Source organism: Apostichopus japonicus, chromosome 19 (assembly GCF_037975245.1).
Source record: "Apostichopus japonicus isolate 1M-3 chromosome 19, ASM3797524v1, whole genome shotgun sequence".
NCBI lineage: Eukaryota > Metazoa > Echinodermata > Holothuroidea > Aspidochirotida > Stichopodidae > Apostichopus > Apostichopus japonicus.
Genome location: NC_092579.1, coordinates 2,068,479 through 2,093,029, shown reverse-complemented (window position 1 = coordinate 2,093,029; position 24,551 = coordinate 2,068,479). Strand labels below are relative to the sequence as shown.

Here is a 24,551-nt window from a genome sequence, read left to right as displayed (position 1 = left end):
ATACTCCTCCCAGATCGCCGGAAACAACATTTCCCAGACCCAATGATGCTCCCATTACCTCCTTAAGTTTAAGATCTCGTGGCTTAGAAATTTAGTTTGGGGAAAATGCATGGGCGTCTGCAGAAAAAAATCAGGGAAAAAAATAATCCAAGTAGACTTTTGTATTCGATGGGTCTGGTTTTGTAACTCATCGGGAAGCGATTAGAGGGGTGGGTGTAGGCTTGTGGGGCGCGCGTTTTCATGCAGATGGGAACAATCTTAAGAAGTGATGGGTGCGTCCGCCCCCTCCCCCCCGCCGGCAATGATACGCCTTTGGATGCACTACATGATATTCACAGGAAATGTGCTCAATTCTCAAATCGCATGCGGAATTTATTTTTAGATTCATTGTATGAGTTACGGTACTAGGAGTGGGGTAACAATTAGCATTCAGTTCGCGTTGTATAACATTTTGACTCTGCATGACAGTGTTGCATCGAAAGACATATGTCTAGTGCAGTTCGCTTATAGATCCTGGGCTAATACCGAAGTCATGTTCCCCGACGACTCGGTCGAGTTCAAGACCAGCCACAGTTGGTTTCATAGCACAATTTTACAATTGTTTAAGGCGTCCATACACACACACGCGTCATGATATACTATATATAGTATATATATATATATATACATTAGTGAGAGAGGAAAAATGGAAACGTCAAAAATGGAGTTGTCGGTGTAAGGGGTAAGCTGAGGCGCACGCCCCTTCCGAAATCGTCGATCCGTCACTGGCTACCCTGTGTATATAATAGGGATCAGAGCTGTAATTATGACTGTTCCTCTTTCTCTTCCCGGTGTCTAGGCGTTTTTCTTCTACTCCCTCCTTTTCTTCTTTTTCTCTCCTTCTTTTTCTTTTCCCTTCCTTCCTCTCCTTCCTCCTATTTTCCCCACTCTTTTTTCCTTTTTTTCTTCTCTCTTTTTTCTTTCCTCTTTTTCTTACCCGGGGGGAGCGCTCCCCCAACGCCCCCCCTGGATCAGGGTCTTAGCTAGCGATGCGTCTCGCCGTCTTTGAGACGGCTAGATCGAAATGAAAGACGGCCGAATTTGAGTGGGACGGCTTTTGAGACGCTAATAAATGGCTCTGTCCAGCCTCCCAATCTAACGTAACTATTAGTTATTTGCATGTACTGCGCACGTTAAAATGATGACACAACACTGTGAAATAAATCACTGAAAAAAACCTGACAGTCGATCCTTTTGTTATAACAGCTTGGAATACAGCCTAGTCAACAACCATCTAGCTAGCTAAAAAGAAATCGTTTCGTCGCGTGATCATTTTCGCACACCCGTGTATTTGTATTTTTTTCCCTCCTAGCTAGGTGTTGTGTATCACGGTATGGTGGAAAGAGTGAGCTAATATTGACAGGTCCTGCGATGTTTCCCCTAGGCAGTGGGGAAAAGTTTTGCGTCGTAGTAACCATGCAGTCTGTCTAATTACAAAATGGCGCGAAATTTCCGATTAATTTTTATTATTGTGATATTGCGCGAGTTCGAGAAACCATTTGTCAAGGCAATACACGTATGCAACACAAGCGATCCTGCTTCGCAGTTAGTATTAATATCAACCCTTTTTTATTACGGTCGCATTGGCGACGACCATTCTCGGCTGGCGATGAGAATTTCTGGGAAAATTAACCCTAGTCGCCTGACCTATAATACTGTGGCGATCAGTTTTTGCAACTGAAAATTTCACCAATGCTTTACAAAAATAACGAAGGTACCCGCCCGACGCGGTACTGCCCGGTTCCTAATTTATTACCCGAATCCTACGTTAAGTGTGATTTTTTTCTTGCAAACCGATGGTTAGGCAGATTTCCCATTGACTTAGTGTGGTGTTAGGATACCATGTGCTAGTGGTCGAAGATAACAGCAATAACGAAAGTATTCCATGGATATCTTATTAACTGCGTCACAATTTCAGCTAATAAACAGACGGCTAGGCTAGATTACCCCCATTGACTGAGTGTGATGTTAGGCAACCATGTGGTCGAACGTAACAGCAACAATGAAAGTATTCCATGAATATCTTATAACTGCGTCACAATTTCAGCGAATGAACAGATGGTTAGGCTTAGCTAGATTTCCATTGACTTAGTGTGGTGTTAGGCTACCATGTGGAAGAATTTATTAATTATTTAATCGTTTATTTCATAGAAGGAAAGGCTGACAAGGAAGTTTACGAAATGTTTATGGGTTTTAGACGGGATAACTAAAAAATAATCATCGCAAGTAGCTTATTACTAATCGTTTATTCCAATGCGATCAATTGCGCGAATCGCGCAATCTAGTGGCTAATGCGAACCCTGAGCCTGCATATTAGATAGTTGTACTAGTAGTAATAACTGTTTAAGAGCTAAATTGGATACTTATGGGGTCTGATCCAATAGACGTGGAAAGCAAGCATAATCAGCGGCGGCAGGGTGATGTTAGTAGTAATGTTAATTATATGAATTAATTAACGAGTTAATGAAAGAAACAAAAGCAAATAGAAATTATTGAGGAAGGTTTTATACCTTATCATACACCTACGTATTTGAACATGAAAACTTAAAGTAAGATATTTTTCACCGTACCCAATTTGTTAGAAAATAATATATATTAGCCTATGTCATTATTTTAAAATCAAAATGTACTACTAGCTACTGCCATCAGTACTAACTATATATGAAGGAATGAGCTTTTTGCGCGGATTTCCTTGCTTTCTTTTCTACCTCCGTTATTTACACTTCTCAATTTCCGTGAATTTCTAACAACAGCGTAACTGTATCATTTGATCCGGCATTCGCATGTTTTTCATTACCGAATCGATGCATATCCAACCTGCAGAGGGACAAAAAAATATTATCCTTACACACTGTAGCATACGCAAACTGGAGCTTATATCGCAAATTTTTCTCTGGATTTTCAAAACGTTCCCAACATAATTGCAACGATATTTTCATAAATTTCCCATGATTTTCAATATTTTAGTATTGATAGGGACAATTGAGGAGAAGTGTAATGCTGTAGCTGCTGACTATTATTCCAGATTAAAACAGACCATATTGTGTACATTTCATGAACAGTACCACTTCAAGTATGGGTCGCAATGATTGGTGTGAAACTTTGCTTTTGAGTGTTTTAATCAATTTAAAAATCTTTATAAAATAGGCACCAAAATGTTGTCTTTAAACCTCGAATTTCTCAGAGCCTCTGGGGGCTTCGACCCCTGTATCCCAACCGGGGCGTAGCCCATGGACCCTACCACAGACCCCACCTATAACTGTGTCGCGCTGCAAGCTGACTGACGCCCTCGGCGTTAGTATATAGTATCACCCACAAAATTCTGTGATTTTTTTTTACCCCATGCTCATCCCTGCATAAGGATGACATTAACAGAATAGTGGCATATACTCTACAAGATACACAGTAGGCTATTTTATAGTACATAACATAAATAATTCCACAAAATATTGTTTGAACTTTTTGGTGCTCAAATTCTTTGTAATATATCAATTACTATAAGCTGTTTTCATGGTGCACTTTTGCACCTAGTGTTTTATAGCATTTTTTATGTTTGAATGCCCAAAAAAATCATGATGGCTTAGGTTTTTTCACAGCTTTCTAAGCATACTTTTTACCCCAATTGTGTCAAATAAACCATTGATAGGGGCTGGGCTTCCAGGGGCCCTAAGGCGGGCCCCTGGACCCCACCCGTTATAGGCTTCGCGCTTCGCGCTCGCGCAGGCGCCTTCGGCCCCAGATGGTTAGTCTCCTGAGCACTCAGTAACAGATGAGACACCCTATTTGAAATTTCTGGCTAAGACCCTGCCCTGGATACGCGCCTGATATGCAAGTTTTTCCATCGAAGAACACAGCTCGCTGATTTATTTTGCGTATCAGCTACCTAGGTAGCATACTCCTTATAATTATCTTTTCAGATCGGGTCATAGAGGTAACGAACTCAATCCGAGTACATGCCTAGAACTTCGGGTGAAGGTGGGTTTACATAATGTAACAATTAACAAATTAATAAGTTAGGAGTGGTGATAATTTACTGTGTTTTTGTCACTTCAAAACGAAAAGCCTGTTTTGCTACAATAGCACTCACATTGTACTTGTACTCAGAGGGCGTAGAGTGTATGCACTTGATCTAACGCTACGGCGCAGTGTGTGCAAAGATCTTAACCCTTTCACACTACTGGCAAGTACAACTTTCTTAGGCAAACCGTTCCACTCATTCACAACCGTATAAGAAAAAAAATTATGCTATATATTAATCCTACTTTGTAACTTCTGGAGTTTTAGACAATGAAATATGGTACAACTACTATTAGCAAACATGAAAAAGTCAGTGAAGAATAAATTGTCAAACCATACACAATCTTGAAAACCTGAATCAAGTCACCACGTAACCTCCTTAACACCAGTGCGGTTAGATTCAGCACCTGCAACCACCTATAACACGGACACCCTATAAGGAACTGATCATCCTAGTAGCCCTCCTCTGTACCTTCTCGAGTTCTTCCTTATCCTAGCAAAATGTGGGTTCCAAGCCTGCACAGCATACTCCAGATGAGGACTAACCAACTGCTGATGGACATACTTTATGGAAGTACCCTTGAGCCCACTGATATCCTTGTTAGTTGGTGAATAAGTAACAAGGCCGGCGACGACAAAGCCAGCAGGACATATTTTGGCCAATTGTCTTGCGATCACCATTATGACTCAATCGCTAAGCTGTCCAGAGTTAAGCAGGATCATGTAATCATAATGATTAACCTGGTCCTGCAAATTTATAGAACTCTCGATTGTGAACGTGCGCAGGCAAGAACAGACTAGTTGCAACTCATACTTCATCATTTACTATTTATATATAATCATACTCAGTCACCGTAAACACCAAATCCAATTTGTTTCTCCTATGAACCAGTGCTTTGCTATACTGCTATACTACTTCAAGGAAGTATATATAGATGTATTTGTGGTTTCATTCTGTCTGCTGTGTGCAGTTGACTAAAATATTAATTGAAATATATGAATCCTACCTTAAAACATCGTTTTCTTGTATTGATGTAAACTTGATAAATGTTTCTTGCTCATCGACCGTCATCCTTGTCTTGTGACTATAGAGTCTGTATATTTACAGAAAATTAAGATTTCCGAGTTCTTATCTTGTAAACTATAGACTAGTTGGGTATCTTGTACATGCACGTTTGGCGCACACTGGAGTTATTATGGCCTCCAAATTGCTAATTGTCACAACTCTGTCTATAAGGGACTCTACTTGTGACGTAAGAGTTAATATTAGCTGAATTGTAACGTCCCCACATCTTTACTGCTTAATGCAGCTTAAACTAGGGGCACTAAACAAATAAATGAGCATACAAATACTGAACAAATTTTAGATTTATTAAGTTTGCTTACAAAAGATAACAAAAGAAGATAACAAACATCATATCCTTTTGTTGTTGTTTTTTTCGCTTTGCTTTGCTTTGTTTTCTGACTTTGGGAAAGAAGTCTAAAGTAAATAATTGAACGATCGTCGAAATCTAATTTCTGGAAAACTTTGTAGTTTAGAAAAGCTATATTACAGTTAAAAGTTGCATGTATTGTTCGCTCTGAGCTTCAAATATTAACTGGTACAATGAATTAATGACTATATGACAGAGAAATATATTCGATATATATTACACATAACTTACAAAATATCGAAAAAAAGAAAGAAGAAAAGGCGGCAAAACTCAGGGTATAGTGAGACAAAACAGTTTGTATACACTTGTATAAAAGTGGGAAAATGTCTTTGTTCTATACTGCTTAATTGAACTTAAGAGTTGTGATAATTACCGTATCTGTTAAAACTACAGTAAAACTCATATCTCGTCAATGATTTTGATATTTACAGGAATATAAAGATGACTGTCATTTTAAAGTTATTATTTTATATTTTAGTTTTGTAATACCTTGCTCATACTTAAATTTTCTGATCAAATACAGATCAAATACATTAAATACAATTGGAAACTCATCGTAGGCCGGTATGCATCGAATTATATGTTGAACAACACAACGCCTATTACCAACAATTTGTACTCCTTTGTATAATTTAGTTACTGAATAATCTTTTTGTTCATCTTATTTCGTTTACTGTCAATAAACGAGCATACTCTGTAATATATATTCATCCAGTGTTAGTATAATTTGGTCTCTTATCTTATCTTATTCGCAGTTCTAAAAAAACCTAAAATGCTCTCGATTAGGAATTAACACAATATGATATGCTTACATAATACGTGTTAAGTTAGGTACAAGATGCATATGAAGATGTTCCATTGCATGAACTATTTAAAAATGCACCATTTTGTTCCCCATACTGAAATCCCATGTAGATACCAGTTACCGAGAAGACTATTGTGGCTAAGATCAAGTTAGATTCCCTCAGCAAATAGTTTGCTTCGAAGAACAGCTTTTTTCCGACAAGTTGTGACTCGTTACACTTCAGGATCATAACATTAGTCACAAAGTTCTCCCAGATGTAACGAACTTTATATCCACCCATTGCAACAGCCAGCAGAATCAACGCCATCGCAATCTCTGACCAAGCCAACACTGAAAGGTGCTGTACTATCTCTTGACTTTTAAGGTCATCACCAACACATGTACTTTGGTCATTTATGTAGGCTGTAGATATGTTACCCACGACAGCAATAACTACAGCGGGAAAACAAACGGCCATGTACAAAGAACAAAATTGATAATAACAAGCAAAATCGGCAACAACGTCCAACAAAATTGACTTGCATCTGCGGATGTCATCTTCAAACTCTTTCATGTAAGCAAGTAACAACTTGAACTGGTGTTGAAAAGACACTCGAATGAAATAGATAATGTAGACGGATAAGCCCCAGTTCACCATGAAGATAACACCGATCACTGATCGTACTACACTGTGAACAGTGATGTCACAGTTACTAATGTAGAGAAAAATCATCACCCGGTATCCTGATAAGAGGAGAGGGCAGGAGGCACAGAGGACGAGGAATGGTAATCCAGGTAAGCCTTGCAGTGACAAAGGAAAGGAAAGTGTAATGAAGATACGAAGAACATTTAAAGGTAGAATAATTCCCTCTTAGATTAGTAAAATGCTCTATGAGTTGGAACAATTAACAGAAGGATCACAAAACCTGAAGTTAGAAAGTATACGACAGACTTTGAAACTTACTAAACTCTACATTTAGTAAGCGATCTACATAAACATCACACGATCCCACTATTTCCAACAACCCCTAGCTATTTTTATATCTCTCTTAAAGGACAAAATATCATTGTTGAACGAATCCAAATTGACACCAAAGAGATCAATAAGATAGTGAGAAATGTTATTTTGTAATGAAATTGATGGGCTTGCATGCTGAATCCTATCTATACTAATATTGTATGTATTGTTTAATCATAGTCGTATAATCAAAGTTACTTTGGTTATCATTTCAATAATTATAATAAATTTTCCATTATGTTAGGTTCATGTCAAGTTCAGCAAAATTAAAGTCAGAGAAATAATCAATGTCTGGAGGGTTTTCGTAAAGTATGGGACAACAATATTGTTTTCATAAAGAATATGTAAAGATCAAAAGGGGCACATAATTGTCCCCGGGGCCAGACCTGGATGTCCCTCGATGCCTTTGCCTGAGGAACATATAAGGCAGAGAGAAAGAAGGGCAACCTACCTCTATTTGGCAAGTCCAACATTTGGGCTCTCTTGATCAAATATCGTACGTTAAGCGTAATGGACCAATACAGTCTTGGAACTGATGCTTTGAAGATGCTATGGATCTTTGAGCACATAGTGAAAGCATAATGCACCATCAGCAATTGATACAATGTGAGCGTTAACAGAAAGTTCAGTATCTCTTCGGATTTTCCATACAATCTCAGAAAGACACTGCAAAATTCGTAGGTCAAAATGGCAAGGGCAACGACGAACCATCCGTTAGAGATGATACCGTTCCACCTTCGTCCGAATGGACTTACTCCTAAAAGGAAGACAAAAATGTGTCCAGATGAATCACTTCTGTCCAGAACATTATAGCTTCACAACTATGTAGGATTGAGCAATTATAAGTTGTGATCACTTCATATGCTTATGGCTTTAAACTAATACACTGTTCAGTGAGCAGTAGCCATACATCAGTTGTTCAGCATTTATACTACATCGTGTGTTGTATCTGACTGTAAAGTGTCAAGGTGTCAAGTTGTATTGTGTGTTTGAACAAAGAAATACATTAGCACATCATCAGGCTGTATGTTTTTCTTTATTTTGCAATTGAAATATGGCGCTGTTCCTGGTTTCCATGTACCAAATAATGACCCTGTGTACTATTAAAACAATTGAAGATTACCAAAAACGTTAAAAAAAAGGAACAATTTGGAAAGCTCTTTTGAAAATAACGGCCCTTATTATAAACATTAGGCCACACCTAAAAACACATGGATCGGCTAATCGATCGCTATAGCACTCTGCTAGAAAACAAGAAATATTATCACGGAACCTGCTACCGTACTGCTAATACATTCATTGGATTTGCTGGGGGATAAAATGGTAAGTTTGTGTAGCCTCAAGGAGCGTTCGAGTTTGAAAAAGTGAGCCTTGATCCGCGTAATCGAACCATAATTCACTCTACGTTACTTTATAGGCTAAAGAAATATACCTTCAAAAACAAGTAGGCCTAGAGCCATCGTATTGTATTGTATTACTCCTATGCACTGCGACGGCTACTTTCTGCGTGCAAATGGAATCGTAATCATAATCGAACGTAGTTACTGTTCTACTCTCAGACTTGGCCTGACCACAGGCAGTCCTAGTTATATAGTTTACACATATCCTACATATTATTGTCATGTAGCAGTGGCGGACTGCCCACAGGGGCAATTGGGCAATTCCCGGTGGGCCGGTGAGCCGGGGAGCCCGGTAAAATACAGCCCATGTATTTAATAGAATACAGACGGGCTGTGTAGAAATATATTTTTAACTGTGGGAATTAGCTCATGAGATCACCTTGTTAGTTAATCTGTTAGTTCGTAACAGAAGAACGTGCTACTGGCAACCCGTCCGTGCTAATATTTGTACGACAAGATACGGTGACCGTTTGAGAAGTACAATAACACCAGAACATCTTGAGGCGCTCATGTTGATGTCTGTGGAAAAAGCATCTTGGCCAAACTTGACACTAAAAATATCATTGATGGTGTGGCTGCCAGGAGCAGCGAACTGCGTTGGCTCCTACTCTCGTAGACATGACATGTGATCGTGTTATTGAACATATATGTTTTAGTGGATTTATTTAGGTTTTTCCCATTTTTTTCAAGCATGTTGTCACAAAATGCTTGAAAAACTAAATACAATCCAGTCCAAAACATATTTTTTTTGTTTATTTTTGTTTACGTTTTTAACAGTTCTGTTTAATCAAGTGTTACTTCTGGAAAATTATTTTTGGGTCTTTTTTGAAGGATTATTGTAACTTACAAAATTGATAAATATAGCGCCATTTTGCATCTAGGCATTCCTTAACTTCAAAAAAAATCTCAATGGGGAGCGGGACACTCCTCCCCTTAAACCCCTCCCCAGGACGGCCATCACTATGTAAGTAACATATCAATGAATAATGGGCCGGTCTAGGTGAAAAATGCCCGGGCCGGTTTTAAGACCCAGTCCGCCCCTGTCATGTAGGCTATGTAAAAACTATGTAACATTGTATTAAAGTAAGGAATATTCATTGAGGAAGAGAGCTAGGGTTTATGACAGAGTAACACTTGGCTCGAATCAAAGCAGGCCTGTTTGTGATGTATATTGATTAACGAGATACAGCCACAGTAGGGTTTGCTAGGTCTAAATTGTGTTGGATCTATAGCGTGAAGGTTGCTTTAGATGAGATTTAGTCATTTCTTTTTAAGGAACAAGAGCAACTTAACATTGGTGTACAAGTGACAACAGGCAGAGGACAAGGTAGGGGATGTGGGAGAGGTCGGAGAGGAATGAGGGCATGCTGATGTACGGCAGCAGGAAGGACAGAGATGAAGAGAACGACCAGCACGGTATGTACCCTCCCAGGATTATTTATGTTTATATTGTAACATGAAATAATCTACAAAATGGAAGGCAACAAATAATCCATTCTTCTTTTAATTTCAATATCAACATCAGTCTGTTACAAACGTTTTTGGTTCCGAACGCATAAAATAACATATGAACTCCGACCTATATTTGCTCAAGTAATGTTGATTCATATATGCATGCGTGTCTAAGCAAACACTTAGGTTATGTCCCAAACAGTCACGTACTTATATAGTCTCGATATTAACTATTATCGTATTCCCCGGAAGAGGGAACTTATGAACTATAATCAGCACAAATGAAACTGTACTAAATATATTCAAATAACGTATTCATTAATTCCTCTTTATTCCAGTATAAATTTATAAATAGGATTAAAAAAAAGAGGAATATATCTACTGTGAGCGTAATCAAGCAGTTAATGTTGTTTTAATGTATTTTCCCCATGAAACACCACTGCCATTGTATATGATTTTACTATAACCTCATGTCGGGAACTGATGTCTCGGATTGCCGCTTGGGCTACAAACTAAATTTATTGTTCTTATATTCGCGATTACCATGGAGTCGACAGCCAGATCGGAGGGGGAGGGGGATAATGTGTTACCGGCGCCGTTTTGGACTGAGATTGTAGCCGAGTGACGTGCACAGGAGTTCAAAGGTAGGAAATCACATTCTAAATTCCTCTCCTCCTCCCCTCCCCCCGTTCCCCAACCGATGTAGCTAGGGGCGTGAACACCGAGCCTCTCTGAAGTAACTGTTCCCGAAACACCCCCCGACTGAGTATTTAACACCTAATACACGACAGAAGTGGAGGAAATCCCCGTCCCTTCCTCTTGCGCACGTCACTTTTGTACCTCATGAAGACCCCCCCCACACCCTTTTGTCAAGCCTGGTGAATACCAAAGTAGTTTTACCTAACATACCTATATCCCGATCGGTATATTTGAAAGGTTCTCGGTAACAGTTCCACCATAAGGCCAGGCATGTTTCGCAGTGATCGCCGTCTTGATATTGTATGTTTTTATTCTCGTCATCGGTTTTACTGCTGGGGTTGGATTCATACGCCGAAACATAAAAGTCCAAATGCGCGTCCATCAGATTGCTTCTCTTTCCGTAACATTGATTCGAAATTTGACGAACGTGGCAAGAAAAGCATTTTCTTTCGGTAACAACTGATCGGTGATAGAAAAGTGCTAAGACTCTCATCAAAACCCAAAACATAGTTGGCCAATGTTTCAACTTTCTATTTACGAAAGTTTGTTTTTCAATGTCGTTCATGTTGACGAAATCCCAATTTCTTTGTCGCTGAAATAGTGTATTTGTCACAAATTCTCAAGGTCCAATGCGGAACTAAAAATTCCGTCAAAAATGAACTATATTTCAGACGCACCTTTGCCAACTCAGAATAATACCATACTTAGTTCTAATAGGTCTGAAAGATCGTACTTCCTCAAAATAACACTTGATATTTTCATGCGGAAACTTATTTTTAGAACCGCCCAAACTATCGAACTCAAGAAGTTCCATTGTCAAATGCAGTCTTCTCGAGTAACTGTCACTTGGACCTTTGTTATTCAACATAACAAGGAGGCAGTATTGGCTGCAAATTGTAACATAAAATTGCTGAAAGCTGTCAGAAATGAGGACGCTTTCCTAAGTGGGAGTCTAATTTTGTTGATAACTACATCGATGAGTGTTAAGGATCAGGGATTATTTTAGAAATAGCGTTTTGAGCTATTGATATATGAAATTATCACAGTTTTTTTTACCAAAGGTGAACTTGAAGAAAGCAAGAATGACGCCATTGCTATATTCATTGATTATAACATCTTTGAATTGCTTTATTTTTAACTTAGACTGTTATTGTCAATACCAAACAAATGGAATGATAATATAACAATATCTCAAATGACTGTATAGAGTACTGAGATGGATCTCAATTTGAAGTAGATCGTCGGATGACAATTTTGAAGGAAATTTAACAAACAGTATGTCAGTGTGTCGCTATGATATCACAACTATTTGCTTAAAATTCACCCGTCTAACAAAGCGTGTCAATGTCTGAACTATTGGTATCTCGAAACATGTAATGGAATTAAATGCAAATGATATAAGAATGCTATAATTTCTCCTCCTCTTTCATCATTCACCAAAATGATTTTTTTTGACAACGTTCTGACAGCATGCAGATCTAAAGGTTAACTCGTGATACTCACTATACGTAACATCGTCATAATAGTACGGTTACAGCCCGGGCTATATTGTGTGACCTTTCTTACATAGCATTGGTAGATATTTGGACACAATATTTATTTCATTGTATGTACCTCTCGTAGGAGAATCTAGATGCTAATTTTGGCGGTGTACAGTACCTATAATGGAGGAGAAATCTATGGAATGAATCTGAAGTTTTCTGCAGCATTCGTGACTTCAAATGAATCACTGCTACACACACACACACACACACACACACTTACATACATACATACACACATACATACATACATACATACATACATACATACATACATACATACATACATACATACATACATACATACATACATACATACATACATACATACATACATACATACATACATACATACATACATACATACATACATACATACATACATACATACATACATACATACATACATACATACATACATACATACATACATACATACATACATACATACATACATACATACATACATACATACATACATACATACATACATACATACATACATACATACATACATACATACATACATACATACATACATACATACATACATACATACATACATACATACATACATACATACATACATACATACATACATACATACATACATACATACATACATACATACATACATACATACATACATACATACATACATACATACATACATACATACATACATACATACATACATACATACATACATACATACATACATACATACATACATACATACATACATACATACATACATACATACATACATACATACATACATACATACATACATACATACATACATACATACATACATACATACATACATACATACATACATACATACATACATACATACATACATACATACATACATACATACATACATACATACATACATACATACATACATACATACATACATACATACATACATACATACATACATACATACATACATACATACATACATACATACATACATACATACATACAAGACATCAAAAAAAATTGAAAGCACGAATTGGTTACATTTCTTGAACTGCATGTTGACATTGGCACACAAAACAAATAGTGTTGAGATGTTATAAGGAAGCGAACACAAAAAATATTACTACGTTTAATGCGATATGCGAGTTATGGAACGAATTCATTAATGCGATGTACAACAGACAAATTCTATAATTTGATAAACTTAACAAGATATATTAATGTGATATTAACTGTTTAATATAAAGAATGTCCGATGAACTCTTTAATGTGTTGTAGCCAACTTCACACGAGTTCTTTACTGTGAACTCAGATGAACTATAACATATGATTTACTTCATCTTATGTGTTACATATGTGATGAACTTCAGCCGAACTCTTTATTGTGATATACTTTAGATGAATACTTTAATGTAACATCCTTTTGTAAATATGGTGAGGTTTATTACCTTAAACACTTCATCATCATAATCAACGTCTTAAGATATTGCCTTTTGAAACTACATTGTTTGTAGATGTATTTGTTTTTCCCTTATATCCTGCTACGTGAATATTTTTGTGAAACAGGATGCAAATAGTACAGAAGCTTTAAGGTGTCACTTGGATTTTGAAATATTGAATAAGTTTAGTATTTTCACTTGCAGATCTGAATATCTGACTATGAATGCATTCAGATATATTGAGAATGCTTAATGTAATGTTGTATCTTTGCCTTGTTTACTTGACGTGATCAGCTCATGCGGATGTACAGATGAAGTTCATAGGTTTCCTTTTGAAGTTTACAGCTGTGACGTTACAGCTACAAATGAGATTGTAAGTTACTGCACTAACATATTAAACAGGTAACCCAATTACGCTGTGCACGGAGCTCTTGCATTCAAAGGCTACGCGGTACTCTATGGCAGGAATCAGGAAGTCCAACCCGATACAGTATAGAAGTCGGTAAAGTAGGACGAAGTGATTGACAGGAAGATAGGACTGCTACACTGCTACACTGCAACTCAATACAAACCAGCTTAGAGCGACCAACACCTCCTTTTACTCTATCAGTCTACGCGAGGCGAAAAAAAGACGCTTGATTTCCATAGTACGGTTAGTACAGATTCAGTACAGCGAATCCACAACAAAAGATGACAACTTATCAAGGCATATCATAATGTAATTGTGGCTTATAATCATTCAACATGATGGCGTCGATCCATCATACAACAATAACATGTAGAAATCCAACACCGTTTCCTGTCTTTGTTCCTGTTTTCTTTCTCGGGGTCATGATTTATTTCCTGGGTAAGAAGACTAGAATAGGGAAATTAATTTTAAAGCAATTTGTTAAGAGAATTCCAATCCCAGAATACAGAATTTTTGGTATACTGTCATGTATAATGCATTTATATCATAAACAGTCATGTTGTGTTATACGGAGATACTATCAATACTTTCAATTGACAAATCCTCAGAATACACTTGAAGCCCTCCAGTGAGCTTAATACTCCTAATCATAAAATGAAGACAACCAAGAATATAGCAAAAGTTCTATTTTTGTTCATGTATCCTTGTAATGCTACTTAGTACTGGTATGTAATGATTGAATATTATACAGCGTGAACATAATAATGAGTATATACAGCCTTGTTAACTACTTGATAAACTACATAAACTAACTGATTGCAAGGATTCCTTTCATAGCTTTTAATGGATCTAACTTGCCGTGTAAAGTATTTCCAAATAGCATGCTTGTCGTTTTATGAGACAATTTCCTTATACATTGCAGATCCGTAGCCAGCAACAACGGATTGAGCTAATGAGAGAGAAAGAGTAAGGTAATTAGAAAAATGAAATGCGGAGAGAGAGGGGGCGGGGTGTATGGGGATTGTAAGAGTGCAAGAAAGGATAGTCGAAGGCACTCCCTTCCTTCCCTTCTCGGCCTTAAGTTGACGTCAACTATATACTTTGAATCAAGAGCTGGATTGAAAGCAAACACTTACCAAAGTGCTTTAAGAGATTGAAGAATGGATTGATGAATGGTTGGATTAAGGTATATTAATATAATGTATAAGGTTCATAACACTCAACAAATGAATTTTGTTGAAACTGATGTAGGCCAAATGAAGTTTACTAGCCAGTTGGGTCAATTTCCTACTGCTAATACCTCTCTAAACTGTCATCCGATATCATGCTTCAAAGCACTGGTATAAACAGTAAAAACAGTTCCTAACCTTGATATGATACCAACATGATATTCATACTGCTCGTACTGACAATACGAGTGCTCTGAAAGCGGAACATGACACTAAAGTGTAGAAATAAATGTCCCAACTGGGTGGGTTCACGGTATTAATTGATGAAATGACTCAAACATGAAAAATCATGGTATAAATGTACACCGATCCTTCATTTTCTAACATTTGCCTGTCTATCTATATACACTTAACTATGTCCACCATCCACTAAGCACAGTTGAGCTTCTTCATCAAGGAAGCATATTTTTCCAGTTTAGGTTTAGAGTATTGTCAAAACGATGAGAATACACTTTATATGTAGTCAAAATAATGACCTAATTAATGTTGTAAACATAACTTCTTGCATTTCAATAGACAATCACTAGAGGGATTAAATACATGCATTGGGTACAAACGTTCCATTGCATGAGTCATTAAGCATTGTAATATTTTGATTGCCAAACTGGAAGCCCATGTAAATGCCAGTTACTGAGAAAATGATAGTGGCCAATAGTAGGTTGGACTCCTTCAGTAAAACCTCTGCTTCGGTTACTAATTCTAAAATAAAAGCCTTTGATTTGTTTGATTCCATGATTAAAACATTAGCGACAAAGTTTTCCCAAATATAACGGACTTTATATCCACCCATTGCCATAGCACTAAGAATCATTGCTATTGCAATCTCTGACCAAGATAATATTGCCACGTTGTACGCTATCCTTTGACCTACTTCATCAAGACATTCACTTTCATGGATGGTATACGCTAACGTTATATTAGCGACCACAGCAAGAACTACAGTAGGGAAATTTACAGCCAAATACAAAGAACATAGTTGCTGATAACAAGCAAAATCTGCAGCAACCTCCAACACGACTGCCTTGCATCTTCGGACGTCATCTTCAAACTCTTTGACGTAGGCAGTCAGTAAGTTGAACTGACATTGGAAAGAGATTCGAAGAAAGTAAAGGATGTATATGGAGAAGCCCCCGGTAACCATAAAGATAACACCAGTCGTGGCCTGTGTTATGCTGTAAATAGTGATTGGGCAGTTACTTATGTAGGTCCAAATCACTGTCCGGTACACTGCGAGAAATAAAGGACAACCAGCGCAAAGGAGGAGGAATGGTACTCCAGGTAAACCTTGAGAAAATGGAGAGGGAAGTTGGCTCGTGGTAAAACAGAATCTTATTCAGATATCGAAGTTCAAAGTATAGAGTCACTAATGATAAAATTATGACGTCCCAAGTTCTGCAAAGTACTGCTGTATTTCATAAGAACATATTTTTGGCTTTACAGAGAATTTCTACTTTTACCCTCAGTGATCTCATAAACATTACGTTATAAAAATGTGGAGATTCCCGACCCTTATATACGGTACATCCAGTAAATTTGGGATGATGAAATATGACAACAACATTAATCTTTATAGTGCCAATTAAAGGTAATTGTCTAGTGGAAGAAAGTGTAGTAACCAATACCACCATACTTCGAAAACCTATTTAGCTATTACCGAAGGAAACACGCTTCATCATAAGCAAAGAGATGGAACACTGGTCACATTATCGTTCAAACTGAAGATATATTGCTGTTACGTTCATTACGCAATGCATTTATATAGCTGCACAGAGATGGTTGAGTGAGCTGCTACATAGCCTGATAGAGGGTGTAACATGTTGCTTACCTCGATTCGACATATCCAGATACTGGGCTCGTTTAATCAGATACCTTACATTAAACGAAGTTGCCCAGGAAAGTCTTGGAGCTGCACACTTGAAGACACTCCGGAGCTTTGAACATAGAGCGATGACATAATGGGTCGCCAGTAACACAAAGAATGTAAGCTTAATAAGAAGTTTCAGGATGTCGTCTGGATTTCCATACAGTTGTGGTACGAAGCTTCCGATGTAGTAGCATAGTATGGCTAAAGCAATCACCAACCATCCTATCGAGAATACACCGTTTAATCTACAGCCCCATTTACTCAAACCTAAAGGGAAAAACATGTGTGTTTGTATGCATGGTAGAGTACATATGAAACACATCCTGGAGTTAATTTCGAAATTAAAATCACTGTTTAGTCACTATTTTCAGTAAACATGTAGTTTTGAGGCTATCGATCGTTGCGAATGAGGTTTTATGCCTAGATGTATAACAGGTATATACTTCATTCATATATATCATTCATCAACAAAATAGTTTTGGAGTTTGGAAACTCTTGAGTTTTAGCAAGTAATAGTGCAAACTAATCTTTATACCATAGGCAACGAACAGAATTGTATGACTTTATGCCGGCTACAATCACAGTTAAAATAACTAAATACTCTCTCGTCCAGATATGCACACAAAGACATACGAACCCCCCCCCCCCCCCCCCAATCGGTTACACTGCCTTCGAATGCCAACCAAGTTCATGTTATGTTTTATAGCCACCATATAAATGCCTTGTTCCACATTAGCCGCTTAAATTTAAAAAGTTTGACTTAACATACCAATTTCTTGTTCGGTGTACTTTTCAGGTACCCTGTGGCAATTCCACCATAGCGTCTGACATACGCCGCAATCTTCCCAACTTTGGACATTTAAGTTTTTTGTTTCATTGGCATAGGCTGCATCACTTGTGGATGATTCATACGCTAAGACATAGTAGTCCAAAGGTGTGTCCATCCCGTTGATCAATGTCCCTTTTCTGGGACTTGAAATGTCCCGAATATGACAATTGAAACATTTTCTCTCACTGACAACAGATCGGTGATAGAAGAGAGCTAAAACCCTCAGTAGAAACCAAAACATAAATGGCCACTTTTTCACTCTTCTGCCAATTAATGGCAATGTTTCTCCATTGTCAGTCATAGCGGTTATACAGAGATTACTAGCTAGTCATAGCCATCATTTTGAATAAATACCCCACAGCTCAATCATGGAAATACCTGTAAGTCGATGATTCGTATAATGTAACCCAAGCACTTGTTGCAGTGGACTTTGAAGTCTAAAATATACACAGGAAGGATATATATTAATATTGATATTTACATAGATATTCTAAAATTTCACCTTAGTTGATGAACAGATGTTTATTTTTACAATTGCGTGGTATATTGACACTTTCCTTGAAACATGAGTCAGATAAAACTATGAAAACATCTATGCATTGTAAAAATCTCAAGATATATCTGGAGGAAGAAACTTGGAAAAATCTCATGCGGATGCCAACTTTTGCTTTTTATTACATTTTCTTCAAGTAAATTGTCTTCAAGTCAGCAGCAGGTGAAAATGTGAAGAGTATTGGAAACTTTAACGGGAAACATGTATATAATAACCCCATAAATTACAATTACACCATTTCAAATCCCCAAAACCTATTCTCCTTATTTTCTACATCTACAACAAGGAAATAAGGAAACATAAAAAACTTCAACACAAGTGAACAGGTAAATGATTAACAATTACAACTATGGACTTGCAAGGTGAAGGCGCAGCATTTTTTTTATTTAAATTGGCAAAGCTCATAATGTGCGGATATCAACCATGTCAAGTACGAACCAATGAACTTGAAGAAATTTAAACTTATCGAATTAATCAAAGTAATATAGATTCATTTCAGAGATGATGTCTTTTCCTAGTAGCAACTCATCTATGCTACAATACATTTTCAAATCGAGCTACAAAAATAGGAGAGAGGGGAGTGGGTTAACCAAACTCTGACTGACAAATAAAATATTTCCGCTCTCGATTAAATACCACAGGCACGTTATGTGGACCAGCTAAGTCTTGGAACTGGTGTTTTGAAATGAAATGTATCGTTGAGCATAGGGCGGAGGAATAATGAATAACTATTCATCCACACAGAGTGAAAACTGTTGTTTTGAAGTCACATATTCCAGGATATAAAATAATCAGTTTTGCCATAAAAGCATTATTCATGGGACTGTTGGATCTACCCGGAGACAATTTTGCTCATAGGAAACGGTAACAAATTATAACTCGGTAACTAAAGCAGGCACGCGAACCCCACACTGTATTTTCCCTCATCACGAGGTTAACGTTTGTAGGATGTTACCAGGGACAGGATGTTAACCAATCAATAATAGTGTAAACTTACATTCAATGAATGATGCAGCAGATTAACCCATAGGTACTCGATGACAATGCTTAGCCTATTTAATGAACACACAAACCCAAAAGTCATCATTTGTAGCTTTGTCATGAACAATTCCTCTAAACAGCTAAGACAAACTTTGGACAGCTCGGGAGATATCCTAGTTTACAAGTTGTGGCTGAGGCTGTCGTTTTGTATATCTGTGATGATATATAGGTCACTACAAGAATCTGAGAACTTTTTAACTTTCGCCTTGTTTTGTTTTTTGTGTTATCCTTTCAAGGTTACTGCGCTGATATTGAAACCACTGCTAAAAATAAATGAAAATAATTTACACGGATTAACGCGTAACTAAAAAATGGTCATATTCTGAACTCCGCGTGATCAACACCAGCCCTTCGAGCAGAAATGAGAAACAATTCCTCGTTCCGAGAAAAATGGGAGGGTGATGCTCCAATTAGTGTACATCTAACATGCTATATGCGTACTAATATTGCACTGCCACCATCCTGAAAATAGGGTGACCGAACTATTGCGCATTCGATTTCACGGATTGATAATGTTGAGAATCGTCTGTCAATGAACATTTACTTTGGCTTTATTTCTCAAATGAACGGCGCTTAACTCTTCCATCCTAGCAGTATCTTCTTGTAGGCAGATGAGAGGGTTTCTCTCCTGGTCAGATTGCCAAAGAAGAAAATCCTGTTACAATATACAATGATATGTATATGTTAACTATATCCACACGAATTTACATACGTATCTGTTAAGCCACCACTAACTATATATATGTTATTTTATAAATATATTCTTAACTATATATATGTAATTCATTGCAAACCACCGCTAACTATATCCACATCTGTTCTTTATATACGTCTGGTATTCCTTGCAAGCCACCACTAACAGTATTCCCGCAGGTGTTTTGTGCATACGTATATTTTATTTATTGCAAGCGACCGCTACCTATATCTCACACGTGTTTTTTTTTACATACTTATCTGTTATTTATTGCAAGCCACCACTGACTATATACAGGCGCGTATCCAGGATTTTCTAACCCGGGGGGCGCGAATTACTATCTAAGCGGAGCGCCACCATCGGTTGGCGCGCAGCGTACAAGAAAATTTCTGGTTTTGATACCCCCCAGATGACCGGAAACGGCACTTCTCGGGCTTGAAATGACCAACCAGATGTACACTTTTGGCCTGAGAACCAAGTATTTCCTAATAGTTTTTTTTTCTATCCATAACCTTTTTGAAGATTGTCAACCCGGCACACGTCATGTTCGACCTGATCGCATCTCCTGTGGGTCTTTGCTTTTGTAGGTGATTCTACGTCGCGGCCCACAATACCCGTCAGCCCCACTTTTCAAGGTTTTAAGCCCCAAATTTGTTCAGAATTTGAAAATTCACATTTCTCGTGAATAAACTCACTTCAAAACATACCCATAATGTTGTACAAAATTTCATCTATGGACAACCAATATAGAAAAACTTCCTTCAACCCCTAACAGACCGGTCAAAATTGCACGAGTAGAGGGAAGTGTGATGCAGAATGTTGGTCAGAAATTTTCGAAAATTCAGACACAGTTAATTTATTGGTGTAGAAATATTAAACCTCTTTTAACGGCTATTATAAAACTTGGTTGAAGGAAATGAAAAATAACAGATATTCCCGAAACCGAACACTACACACACAGGCGTAGGAGGCGCGGCGGCAGTGGCGGAGCTAGGGGTATTGGTCAGGAGGGGCGAGAATGGTCTGGAGGGGCGCTTTCGACACTATCTAAGCGGAGCGCCACCACTGGTTGGCGCGTAGCGCACAGACAATTTTTGAGTAAAGATACTCCCTAGATCGCCGGAAATGACCCTTTCAGGGCCTGGCTATTTTGCAGATAAACGAAGAATAGGGTGTCATCGCCAAATTACACCAACAAAATGTGGCAAATGTCAATAAGTAGATGAGAGCGCAATAAAAAAGTCAATAATCACGAATAAGTAAAAAGTGGTAAAGAGCTGAAAAAGGCGCCAGCAGTCCGTCAGGGGGGCATCCACCCCCCCCCCCCGACCGTATGGACGCTCCGCCACTGCGCGGCGGGGGTGCAGCCCCTAATTCGCCATTACTAATGTAAAAGAGAGTTTTGACATAATTGGACCGGTATGCTTTTTATACATCTACATGAGACATGTCGTTGTTTACATTAGCATCCCGCGGTATACTGCGCAATTTGAACGGACCGTACGGTACATGATGGCATGCGATGTAATAACCGATGCTTGCTTATATGGTATTGACATCGACACGTTGAACGCGCGCTTTGCGCGCGAAAATTTTTGGTTATTTTTTCAGGCAAGTCGGACAGTTTTGAGGATTTTCATCCTGGAACGCCATTTTAATGCTCACTGATATGATGTGATATCTGCTGTTTGCGTTACAAATTCGAACAGGCGCGTAGCGAGGAATTTGCCAAGGGAGGGGCGAAGCCTGTAGGCAAATTATCTAAGCGTAGCGCCACCATAGGTTGGCGCGAAGCGTACAAGCAAATTTTGGCCTAAAATGTCTCCCAGATCGCCGGAAATGACACTTCCCAGGCCTTGTAAGTTGCATCTAAGCACTTTCTATTTTGAAATTACTTAGCGATATCATTTAAAAAAAAGCGGAATGGGGGGGGGGCGGTCGCCCCCATCCCAAAATCTGTCATGTTCCCCGACGACACGGTAGAGTTCGAGACCAGCCACAGTTGGTTTCATAGCACAATTCTACACACGCGTTATGATAGACCTTATATAGTATATATATATAGATCATTAGTGAGAGAGGAAAATGGAAACGTCAAAAAAATGGAGTTGTCGGTGTAAGGGGTAGGGTGAGGCACACTTTTACGAAATCATTGATCCGTCACTGGCTACCCTTCAGCGCTGTAATGATGTCACTGTTCCCCTTTCTCTTCCCGGTGTCTTCGCGTTTTTCTTTTACTCCCTCCTTTTCTCCTTCTTCTCTCTTTCTTCTTTTTCTTTTCCCTTCCTTCCTCTCCTCCTCCTCTTTTTCCCCTCTTTTTTCCTTTTTTCTTCTCTTTTTTTTCTCTCCTCTTTTTCTTACCCGGGGGGCGCGCGCCCCCAACGCCCCCCCCCTGGATACGCACCTGATATATCCGCACGTGTTCTTTACATGCTGCTGCTGCTGTTTTGCCATAGTCCTCAAAGAACCGTCGGCATTCTCTCGTATACAAGAGAATTATAGACTAATAATCCGCTGGGACGTCAATACGGATGCAGCTGGCCAGAACATACTATCAAGTACAACCGACCTTTACTACACGTACACCTACTACTGGTTCTTTACATACGTATATGTTATTCATTGCAAGCCACCGCTAACTATATCCACACGTGATTTTTAACATACGTTTATGTTATTCATTGCAAGCCACCGCTAACTATATCAGCACGCGTTTCTTACAAACGTATCTGTTATTCATTGCAAGCCACCGCTAACTATATCCCACACGTGTTATTTTAAAATACGTTTAAGTTATTTTTCATTGCAAGCCACCACTAACTGTATCCACACGCGTGTTTTACACACGTATCTCTTATGCATTGCAAGCCACCGCTAACTATATATACAAGTCGAAATGATGATGTCAAGTTTCAATTTGCTTGGCCTCAAAGCTTGCCAAATTCAATCTGCGTATGTTGTTCAGCCTCAAAATTTCTCCGCAACCGCACTCCCCAGAAATGTTCTCATTGTCATGTGAAATATTGAAGAGAAACCTAACATCTGTTCTATTCTTCATGCCTGATTACAATTTTCATAGGCAAATATAGAAGTTAAGATTGCACTGGCTCCAATAGAACACACACTATTTAATTAGCACCACAATATAGGCCTATTACATATGAAACTTTACTAATTGTCAGTTCATTTTCCAACGCTCTAACATTGGAACCATACTTTCGTCGCACGTCAAATAAGCACCAAGTGACCGTACTACAATGATCAATTAGTAAACAGACAGTAGTTATATTTTTTTATAGAATGGAAACCAAACGAATGACAGCTATTTTAAGTACATGAATAGTACGAATATGTTTCATTGCAAGAAGGGTTCAAGAAATCGACACTTTGATCGCCAAACTGAAATCCCACGAAGATTCCCGCTACCGAGAAAATGATCGTGGCTATCAACACATTAGATTCCGTTAGCAAATATTCTGCTTCTTTTAACCGAAGCTTTTTATGCAGTTTTGAATTTTTGACTTTCATTGCCAAAACATTCCTCACGAAATTTTCCCAAATGTAATGAACATTATACCCACCCATCGCTGTAAAATATAGCATTAATGCCATAACAACTTCTGACCAAGCTAACACTGCAATGTGTTGTGACAGTAATATCCCTTGTTTGTCAATAACGACACAGTCGCTTTTATTATTCATATACGCTGTCGTTATGTTAACTATGACTGCCAGAACAGCGGCAGGAAATGTAGTAACTTTGAATACAACACATAGTTCATGATAACATGCAAAATCTGCAGTAACATCGAGTACAACTGCTCTGCACCTCGAGATGTCATTTTCAAACTCTTTGATGTAGGAAAGCACTAAATTTAACTGACATTGGAAGGACACGCGGATGAAATAGAAGATGTATACATGGAATCCCCAGTTGACCATGAAGATAACACCAACAACTGATTGTGCTACACTGTAAACAGTGACATCACAGTCACTAATGTAGAGAAATATCACCATCCGATATGTTGATAGGACGAGAGGACAAAGTACGCATAGGATGAGGAATGGTAGTCCAGGTAAACCTTGAAGGAAGATGGATGAGATAGTAGAGGTGAA

At 38.2% G+C, this 24,551-nt stretch overlaps 2 protein-coding genes across 4 annotated transcripts in view; both read right to left on the bottom strand.

Moving 5' to 3' along the window:
- Positions 1-6,037: 6,037 nt before the first annotated feature.
- Positions 6,038-11,590, bottom strand: LOC139960209 (uncharacterized). Its single transcript, XM_071958400.1, has 3 exons — positions 11,053-11,590; positions 7,743-8,048; positions 6,038-7,074 (listed from the first exon to the last, which is right to left on the bottom strand). The coding sequence occupies exons 1-3, from the start codon at positions 11,405-11,407 to the stop codon at positions 6,317-6,319; spliced, it is 1,419 nt and encodes a 472-aa protein (XP_071814501.1). The 5' UTR covers positions 11,408-11,590; the 3' UTR covers positions 6,038-6,316.
- Positions 11,591-13,411: 1,821 nt separating this feature from the next.
- LOC139960208 (uncharacterized) overlaps positions 13,412-24,551 on the bottom strand; it is a 42,525-nt gene continuing 31,385 nt past the window's right edge. The window contains exons 9-12 of one of the 3 annotated variants that reach the window (XR_011790419.1): positions 19,695-24,517; positions 18,085-18,581; positions 17,277-17,582; positions 13,412-16,735 (exon numbers count right to left, since the gene is read on the bottom strand). Coding sequence is in view for 1 of the 3 variants with exons in the window: in XM_071958399.1 (XP_071814500.1) it covers positions 15,984-16,735; positions 17,277-17,582; positions 18,085-18,445 (1,419 nt within the window). In the remaining 2 variants the exon portion in view is untranslated. Of the gene's footprint in view, positions 16,736-17,276; positions 17,583-18,084; positions 24,518-24,551 lie in introns of those variants that run through there. The other 2 variants (XR_011790418.1, XM_071958399.1) reach the window with 2 other exon arrangements.